Source organism: Astatotilapia calliptera, chromosome 23 (assembly GCF_964374335.1).
Source record: "Astatotilapia calliptera chromosome 23, fAstCal68.1, whole genome shotgun sequence".
Classification (NCBI taxonomy): Eukaryota; Metazoa; Chordata; class Actinopteri; order Cichliformes; family Cichlidae; genus Astatotilapia; species Astatotilapia calliptera.
The window spans coordinates 14,964,865-14,974,763 of NC_137443.1; the positions used below are offsets into that span (position 1 = coordinate 14,964,865).

At 38.9% G+C, this 9,899-nt stretch overlaps 1 protein-coding gene across 3 annotated transcripts in view; it reads right to left on the minus strand.

Annotated features, from left to right (window-relative positions):
• The window catches only part of LOC113015627 (uncharacterized), an 87,451-nt gene extending 85,455 nt beyond the window's left edge, over window positions 1-1,996 (minus strand). For 2 of the 3 annotated variants that reach the window (XM_080297720.1, XM_026157683.2), the window contains exon 1: window positions 1,722-1,996. In XM_080297720.1, coding sequence (XP_080153846.1) covers window positions 1,722-1,779 — 58 coding nt within the window. In that variant the 5' untranslated portion in view covers window positions 1,780-1,996. Of the gene's footprint in view, window positions 1-938; window positions 984-1,721 lie in introns of those variants that run through there. The other variant, XM_026157684.2, reaches the window with a different exon arrangement.
• Between the last annotated feature and the right edge of the window lie 7,903 nt (window positions 1,997-9,899).

Here is a 9,899-nt window from a genome sequence, read left to right on the forward strand (position 1 = left end):
AAATTTAAAAAACAGCCATAAAACTTTGGCTCTGCTGTTGTTCAAATACATTTTCTCAACTGCAACTCCTCCAAATTTGGTAAAAGAGAAATCAAGCACAACATCCACTGTAGTTATACAGAAGGCGGCCTTTCAGTGAATTTGCCCACTACACCTCTATACTCCCATATAAATGCTAACTGACGTAGACTTTTGAGCAATCAAATCGATGTGAAGGACCTGATTTAAATCTCCTCACTGTGACCTTAAGAAGCTGCCCACTGTTTACTTACAGCCCTCTGTGCCAATAGCTTATTATTAAATGTCAATGATATTTAAGCTCTTTATTTGTTTTTCATTTGCTTTTTCCGGCAAATTAGAAAACTTATCTCCAAAAGTCTGATAACAGAAGAATGAAATTCATGTTCTTGCTGCTTCAAACATTTGAATCTGATGTCAGAGCAGGACAGAGACAAAGGCAGATCCTGACTTTGTTTCACACACTTATATGCAAACAGCACATCATATATGTGTGTATCATACATATATAAAGCTTAGAGAATTGCATTGGTTAGTCACTGTCAGTTAGCTATAAAAAATGAATCTGCACTTTATTTTTGTGTTTAGCTTAGGACAAAGTGATGATAGATTTCTTATAATGTTTAAACCAAGAAAACAAGCTTTACATGCTACATGCTCATTTACCACTGGTCCCTTGACCATATTGATAATGTATTTCCTTGTTATTTTACAGTCAGCCATAATGCTTTAATTTAGACATTGCTGGTGTAACTTTGCTTAACACACTATCCCGGGTTTGTTTGTGGTAGCAGTAGTTACATCCATTACATCCATGCACATGTTTTTTAAAGCAAACACTGCTAACCATCAGGTCACTTGAATTTTCTTCTGTTCACAGGCAAATGTCTGGTAAATTATGTTTCTTCGGTTATACTTACCATGTTTGTCCATTTATTCAGGTCCTGTATTTAAGGCAAGTATATGGGAAGGGCCGCCTCAGTACTTCCTGTTTATATAGGGTCATGAGGTCACTGCGCGCATCACTGGGTGCAACCAAATGAAGGGTTTTTCATTTTGTTTAGTATTGTTTATTTTCTTTAAAGTAGCCTTTTGAGTTGTATTGTATGTAGTGTTTTACTTTTCAAACCATTTAGCTGAGTAAATGCGTTTGTCAGTTTCATGCATAATCTTATTCCTGTTCTTTGTTTAGAATTGTATTGTTTGGTCTGACCTATTTCTTTCAATGGTAGAGACTAACGAGGTTCAGGTGTGGGTAACGTCCTGTATAAAGCAAGTGGGATTTTTGCGTACCAGGTTGATTGTTTTGTGGTAGATGCCAGAAATAAAGTATACTTAGTCTGCTGATGCTGTTTACGTTATGCTACCTCACACAGTGATGCAGACTGAGACCAACTGTTTTTTTAAACAACCTGAACCTATTATCTTTAAAGGTAACTTTGATAACTTGGTTATAAAAACTTGTATGAATGTGTTCAAATATGCGCTTTGTGCCAGCGTGCTTTGACAACAGCACATAGACTCCCTCCCTGGAAGAAACAGCCCAATGATACAGGCTGTGGTTTCTGTTCTGAAACATCTGGCTGTCAGAAATGGACAGCCAGCTGTTTCATTTCATTTCCAAGAAAAAAAGCCAATCTATCATTTCTGTTTGAACACATAAACTGAAAATTGTAACATATCATCAAACGTCAAGCACATACCTATAAACAAGCTTCTACATGACTCTGCCGGAGACAGAGGTCGGTACTCGGAGCCCATGTCTCACTCTGTGTTGAGAAACAACTCCTTCCACTCTCCTCTGACTGTTTTCAGATACCAGCAAGTTGCTCTACTTCCTGTTGGCATTCCTCTTTTTTCCCTCGCTGAAGACGGATGAACATTTAGAGACGAATTGACATGTCAGAACAGAAATTTAGCACAGCATAGCTCCACTTTCTGCTGCTGCACTCGGTCAGCTGATAAGCTGTGTTTTTGTTTGAACGGAAGTTGTGAAAGTGAGCAGCCAATTACAGCCGTGAGCTGCAGCACGTCACGACAGGAAGCCACATGAAAGAAAAAAAGGGGAGAGAGAAAGCGGAAGAGAGAGAGAGAGCTGGAGAGGGGGGCTCTCCGCTGGATTTCATTGTGTTGCTTTCAAGAAGGTCTAAAAAACAGATGCTGCTGGCGATAAAGTGATGACTCACACAGCACAAAGGTGCTTGTCTGTTTGCTTGTTTAGAGTAAAATGATTTACAGTGAGCATTGTTTCATGGTGAGGGAGGAGCATGAAGTGGATGAGACTTTTTCCAAAAAACACCAGAGTTGCAACAAACCGTCGTGTACAGTCCCTGCTGGGAAATGATTAACAGGTTCTGGAATTTCCCCACACGTCTTTCTGCATTGTGTCGGAACACATTCATCGATGGAAAGTTCCTCACCAGCAGTTTGTGACATTTACTTGTCCCTTTACTGCTGCATTTTGATAGATCTCCTGCAGTTTCCTTTTTGAAAGTGAGGCCAGGCCATGAAACACACACAAAATGTTACAGCTGTCACAGACACAAGGGAATAAAGATTTTCAGTTTATCTGTCAGTGTCTCTGGGTAGAAGCAAGTAAATGCAAGGTTATAACATTTCAAGTTAAGAAGCACATCAAATGAATGAGAAGCAAAAACTCATTATAAAATGAGCTAGTTGTTGTCAGTGTGTTAGTAAAGGTTTTCTAACTGCTTATTTCATAATGTATGAATGAAAGGTCAGCAGGACAAGTACCAGACAAAGCACGACGTGATACAGAACATCCAAATATTCACTGCAAGATGCAGACACGATCCAACTCTTCCCAACTTGAATCAAGAAGAAATAATAAAACTTAAATCGTTTATAGCTCACCTTTTCTTATTTCTACTTTCCCAGTCTAAACCTGGTAGAAAACAAGTAGTCTGGGGTGTTGTCAGATGACGTTAATGCATTCTTGGCTCCTAAATGTCTGGAATATGTTTGGCAAAAAGACGATTTTTCTTACCAGCGTTTATATAGTTTAAATCGTGCAGCCGTGTTTTAAAACACCAGATCACACAGTTTATTTCTTTATACAGAAATCTGAAGAGTCTCATACCTGTTATAACGAAGCACTCAGCTTCAGAAATAGTAATAAAAATATATATATGGAAAAAAATAAAACACATTGGAGAAGTTGTGAGGATGAGCTAGGTCTACACTCTGCCTAATTAAATGGCACGTCTCCTACTATTCATGAAGAGCACTTATTAAAACAAGCATTCACATCCAATCCACTAGATAAATGACTTTACACCAAGTGCCATGAAGCCCATTAAATTGCTTCTTTAGAGATGGATCTGGTCCAAACACACAATCAAAGGATTTGACTGGGATTATCTCAGATTAGAAACACTCAGGGACAAATGAGGAGATGACAGGATATCATACATTGAAAGGATAAATTAGCAGTCACATACCAGACCAAATTTGCGATGGGTGTTAGGGAATAAAGAGCGTGGAGGGGGAGACTGAGTGCTAAAAAGCAAAGCAGCTCTTTAGTTTTTAGTAAGCCCAATGATACATGGCCAACGTAAACCACAGTAAAAGCTTTTCCCTCTCCCTCTAAAACCCCCTGCCATGTAAATAAAGACCACATCAGGGGAAGAATCAAACACCAAAGTCTAAGAAATGAACGCTAAGTAACTTTTGAGAAATTAATATGTTCATTTGTTATGTTTCTCACGCAGCTCTCTTACCTAACATACACTTTGAAGTGGATTTGAAGCCCAAGTGCCCAAAGTGGAACATAATTTTAAAAATGAAGTAATGTTGGCGTCCAAATATTTCACAAAAATGATCATTAGAGACATTTTTACTGTGTGACTTCGTTTCAGCTCCACTTCAGTCTAAAGTCAAACTTTAACTTTGTGAAAAACGTGAACAGTTGTCAGTACTTGACTGTATTTCAGAGGGAAAACTATTGATTATTGTGGAGCGCTGAGCCTTCGGCAATTCCTTTAATAACTGCGGTGCTACAGAATTTGCAATGCACCAAACTGTATTTTAACCAAATATATGAGAATTGTGAGCTTAATTTTCAAATCCAGAGTTAAAAAGCGCTGATTTTTGCAAGGTGGATATTTTAGTTCTGCTCTAATTTGAATATTTTAAAGTGAAGTAAAGCAGGCCTAGTGCTGATAAAACACTTTTCAGGAGGATAAATAATGTAGGCACTGGTTAATGTTAGCATGTACTGCTTTGCATATTTTAACACCGATGAGGACCTCAGTTCTGTCGCATTAAACCGAGGCTTTCGCTTTCTCCCAGACAGCAATAAAAAGGTATTCTGGAGGGTTTGCGCATTAAAGAACTGTGACCTATGAACTCCACATAATCTTCTCTGCCTTATGCTCAGTTGTCAGGCTCGTTTCCCCATTGTGCTAGGATTGGGTGCCACGGACAGTGGGAAGTAATACCCTACCTGCTCTGCTTGTTAAAAGTTGAAAAGCTCGATTCATCTACTCTTTGATCTGTTTTATCGTCTTTAATGATGAATAACGTGACTTACAGGTTGTCTTTGTGTAAGATTTTGTTTGAATTTCTCCAAAGGAGACAAAAAGTTCACTCTCGGTTAAACTTTAGCTCTGGATCTGCAAATTGAACCTTTCAAGAATTTTGACAAGAAACTGATCGGTGCAGTTGATACACATTTATGCTATTATGTTACACTACAGCTCAACTGAAATCTTAATTCTCCACATTTTTATTTTTTTTAATGAAGGACACTATTTCATCTAATGCGCGTAAGTTCCAACTTCCATTGACCAACATTTTGTAAAACCTGTACATGCTATACAAAATATATACTATACATAACGGTCACTAAATATACATGAAAAAATAAATATACACTAAAAAGTATTGAATAAATAGAGTAACTATGACTGTGTTTGCAAAATAAAACCATTTCAAAATTGGTGACAAATTAAATGAAAAACATTGAATTTTTGGATTCCAGTGATCCAATGAGAGAGAGGCCTCACAGCAAATCAATGTGTAATTGTTCTTCATGATCACCTTTATCTTATGACAGTTCTGAAGGCACTGATAAACTTCTGAAGCAAATGTCCCCAACTCCAGCCACCTTAGCAAGCCTTCCCAACATTGGAGCACAATAAAAAAAAGTATAACAACTATTATTACTAATGTTACTATTTTAAAGGAGTTTGCACTGAAACTCTGGTTTCACTCTCCTAGCTATACCCTACATCACAATAAAATGCCTACAGCCCTACAGTACACAGCATGACTGCTGCTTTTTCGGAGTAGTACAAGAAACTTTCATAACAAAATGGCACTCCACATTCAACATGACAATAAAATAACATGTGAAATAAAGAAAATGTTATCTTGATGAAGGTTTATGAAAATCAAACAGCTAGAAAATGACGCCTACGTCAAAGTAAAAACTGCAGTTCCTCCAATGGCCACATGACAAAGCATCTGACAGTGATCCAAAACGCACGGTATGTGTGTAGAAGCTCTCAGCTCTTATTTGCAGTTTATGTGTCAGAAACTATTTAATAAACTACATTTTAGAAAAGAATAATTACTGGGAATATGACACAGTCCGATTGGTTTTTGTAGGTCTGGTTTCTGTAAAATTTTGTGATATTTTATTTATTCTGTGGTGATATCTTCCTATAAATAAAGAAATACAGTGTATGGTAGCATATAAATTGTGTTTTCCAACATGCTCTCATTAATATTAAGAAGTATGCTCATCAGTGAGTGCTATAAGGACTGGGAGCTGCGAAATAAGTCTAATTAGCTGTCAGTTCAAGCTGTTGTCACGGGTGATTGGCAAAAGTTCAAAGTTGAACAAATTCTAATACTGCTGCATTGTTGTCACACACTCCATATACGATAATTAGGAAAGGTGCATACATTAAAAAAAAATCAAATCAATACTCTAACACAAAGAGTGCTCATATCACAGATGGGACTAAGCAGCTGCTAACAACATCACCCCTCAAGCTGATTAACAGCCTGTGTGCTCTTGAAATTGCTGTCAAACTATTTTTAGTGCTTGCCCACACAGACATTGCATCAATAAAACTACCAATTACCAGTACCAACATTGTCAGATGAACTGTAAATTCAAGCAGAAGTGACAAATACATTCAGAATTCCTCTTTATGGCAGTCACAGTTTTGACCACGAGTGCGCAAACACGACGAGTTTGTATGAAACGAGTATAAAGTCTCGGTCTGACATTAAATAAACCTCCTGACACTGTCACCCCGTTCTCACGCTCACACACACGCAGTACCTCTAAATGCAGTACTGAATGCCTTTGATCATTCCACTTGATCACAGCTCTAAGATGTCAGCTGTGTTTGAGATAGGGAGAATTTGTCATTGGCTGCAGCCAGCCTTCTCTCCGTCATCCAATTTCACTGCCTTGATTTACAGCAGACGCCAGCAATTTAAGTGTGAATGAGGGTGTTTCGCAGACACATAACTCCACATCTAACACCTTCTCATAAACAATAAATTGCCGAAGTTATTTTGTTCTTGTCTCATCCTTCTCTATTAACGAGGCGTTATTAACAAGCGCAGCAGGGAACAAATTCTAATCTTTCGGATTGCTCACAGAGGCTTTTGCTTGCCGCTGAAAAACAAAAAAAGCATTTTATTGTCACAAAGTTCTAAAGCAAGGTCAGACGTTCAAGGTTGCCGCACGGTTTTAATATTCAGACTTGACCATGTAAAGCTTCAGGAGGTAGAGCATTTTCACTCCATTAGAGAAGGGACAAGCATAATTATGAAAATGAGATAAGGGAGAATCAAAATGACCTGATTGAAAAAAAGAGAAAAAAGTCCTCCAGTGCAGAACTTAGTTTGATTGATTCAGAGCAGATGAGCCCAGGGCTCCACTGTTGGCAGCCCAGGGTTCATGCTGTAATGATAGCTTTATAATTAAGATTAAAGACCACAGAGCACAGACAAGACACTCGAGTGGTGTTGGGGGCTTCTCTGATGATACTGGGAATAATTGGAGAGAAGTATCTACAATCCCTACCTCCCTAAAGAGCAGGCGAATGTGGGTATCACTATATGCAAACACTGGGTGTGACTGACAATCGGAATGAGCTTGAAATACCACAATCGCTGACGTCTTTCAGAAAGCGTGATAACTCACGATCTCTGTGTCGCTTCAGGATGTTAAAAAAAAGGGAGAGCTTGATTTATGTATTACTGTACTAGTTCAGTTCAAAAAAAATGAAGCAAAAGGCATGTGTTAAACAGAAGATTATGTATTATTATGACTATTCGCTCTTTACACAGGGCAGATTGGAGAGCCATCTGGGCAGCAGTTACGACTGAGACAGACTGACTTCTGTTGCTAATGAGTTGGCCAGCATGAAATGAACAACCACATTTTCAACAACTTTCTCCTTTTGTGATATTTGAGGAGGTGGCGACACTTTCTGCTCAACTTTTTTAACAACATTTTTTTTCATAACGTCAGCACGGACGGGTCGGAGGCCCTCCCCCCACCGCCCACATGGCCGTCCTTTGTTAAATAACGTCTTCAGTCGCTCGTCTGATTTTCACCATTTTTCCGCAGCTCATCAAGGTTCGTGTTCAAAGTGGCCATCATTTCTCACCTTTGCTGACACCTTCTATCTGATGAGGGTGAAGTCAAGTCGCTTAGATGACTAATAATCATATCAAAGGTGCCATGTCATGCAGCAGATTTAAATAAGAGGGTTTGAGGGAGCATTTGCATGCATCTGTATGCCTGGGCTAAGAGGCTAATGTCATAAAGTACGGCGCAGACATGATTTAATGTAATCTGTCATGTCATATGCTAATCTTCAGTCCTCTCGGTAACATGCAGCATGTTAGCACGGGGAGCTTTCAAGGAGCACTACAGTAAGTCAGAGGTGTGCTATGAGACGGCCTACAGCGTGTGTTTGCGTTCTCCTACAACTCAGACTGCCTACAGTTTGGGCTGTCATAACATTACATGACTGAAATCATAAAAAAAACACAATGACAACATTTTAACATCTATAAGAAAATAATACGAAAACACAAAATAATATTTTTTTTTAAAAAGCCGATGAAATGAATTGCAACCAAAATAATAAACAGCACAGGGAAAACCATATCTGTATAATATGATGTGTATTATACACATGCTTTGTTGGAATTTCACATCAGTGTACTGGTACATTAGTTCCGTGTTTATTTCCCAGTCAGACAGACGTTATTAGCAGGGATGCACAGATTGTGAAATTCGTTGCCGATGTTTAAAATAACAATTTGGCTGATAACCAACACCATTTTTTCCCCAGTATTTAGATTTTTTTTAAAATTTATTTAACTTTTTGTCCCCGGGAAACGAGCAAATTGTCACTGTAAAAAACAAAACAAAAAAACAAAACAATTCTGTGCCCCTGGTCCAGATCCAGATCGGGGGATGGGTCGGGGCAAAGATGCCCAGACCTCCCTGTCTGGAGACACCACCCCCAGCTATAATTTTGGGGTGGGGGTGGGGATGTGGGAGGCATTCCCAAAACAGCTGAGAGAGATCATCTTTCCAGCATCTCCTGGGTCTGTTCGACAGTTTCCTTCCAGTTAGACGAGTCCAAAACACCTCACCTAGGAAGCATCCTGGCCAAATGCTGATCTACATCTATCACCTCCTTCTAATGTGGAGGAGTATCAGCTCTATTCTGAGCTTCTTCTGAATCATCAAGCTCCTCATCTGATTTGTAAGACCGACCCCAGACACCCTTTCGATGAAGCTCATCTATGCAGCTTGTACATTATCTTCAGTCTTATCCTTTTGGTCATGAGCCGCAGCTCGTGGTTCGTTGCTTTAGTGCTAAACCCTATCTTTACCACAAGAGAACGGTACATTAGAGTGGTACAACGGGCTGGTCTAGAAGTTCTTCTTCACACATCTGTCAATCATTTAGCCAGCACAAAATTAGTGGGACAAATCATATAAATATTACACATTCACATCGCCAGTGTCATCAACAGGACCAACACTAATCCATACCAATGTATGGATTGGTATGGATTACTGTTACTGTTAAGCTTTAACAGTAACAGCTTAAGTTACTGTTAAAGCCTCAGATTGACTAAAAAACCTACAATAAAGTCACTTCTGCTATGTTTTATCCAGATATTTACATATTCTAGTCTCCATACAGGCAAATTATTTGATTTGATTTAGTCTCTGTGCTTTTGTATCTACTTTCTGAGCATTTGCGTCCAACCCTGACCTCCTCCAACACTGAAAGCGTTCATTCTAATGAATCCAAGTTGATCCCTAAGCTGGTGACAGGGCAGCCAAAGGTCAAACCAAAGCAACAGATAAGACCCATAGTTAAAACAAAATCATCGTCAACTAACTAAACAAAAGAAAAACTGCAACTAAACCTCCTAGCAACTCAAAGAAAAGAGAAGAGGGGAAAATGGCAGCGCTCCTTTCAAGCTTTCTCTGGCAAGGTTAACACGAAAAGATGAAAACAAAGGATGAATTAGCATAAGAGAAGCAAACAAAATAATACGGTAAAGTGGAACCTAAACTAGACAATAGCATAACACAGTTGCACAGCCTCACAAAAGCACTCTGACAGATACAAAAATAACCAAAGCTCGTCTATCCAGTTTGCTGTTCTTTGCTGCTCTAGATTTTTGCATGTGGAGGTGGATGCTAGTGACTCAGGTGTATGATCCAGCCTTCTTCAGGATGATCCCAAGGGAATGAGTTCAACAAAACTAAAAACAGCATATCTGTATTTAGTATCACCGTTATCGTTTGCCTTTAAAGACAGGTAATTGTCTGTTATGATGGTTAGAGGTTGGGATCT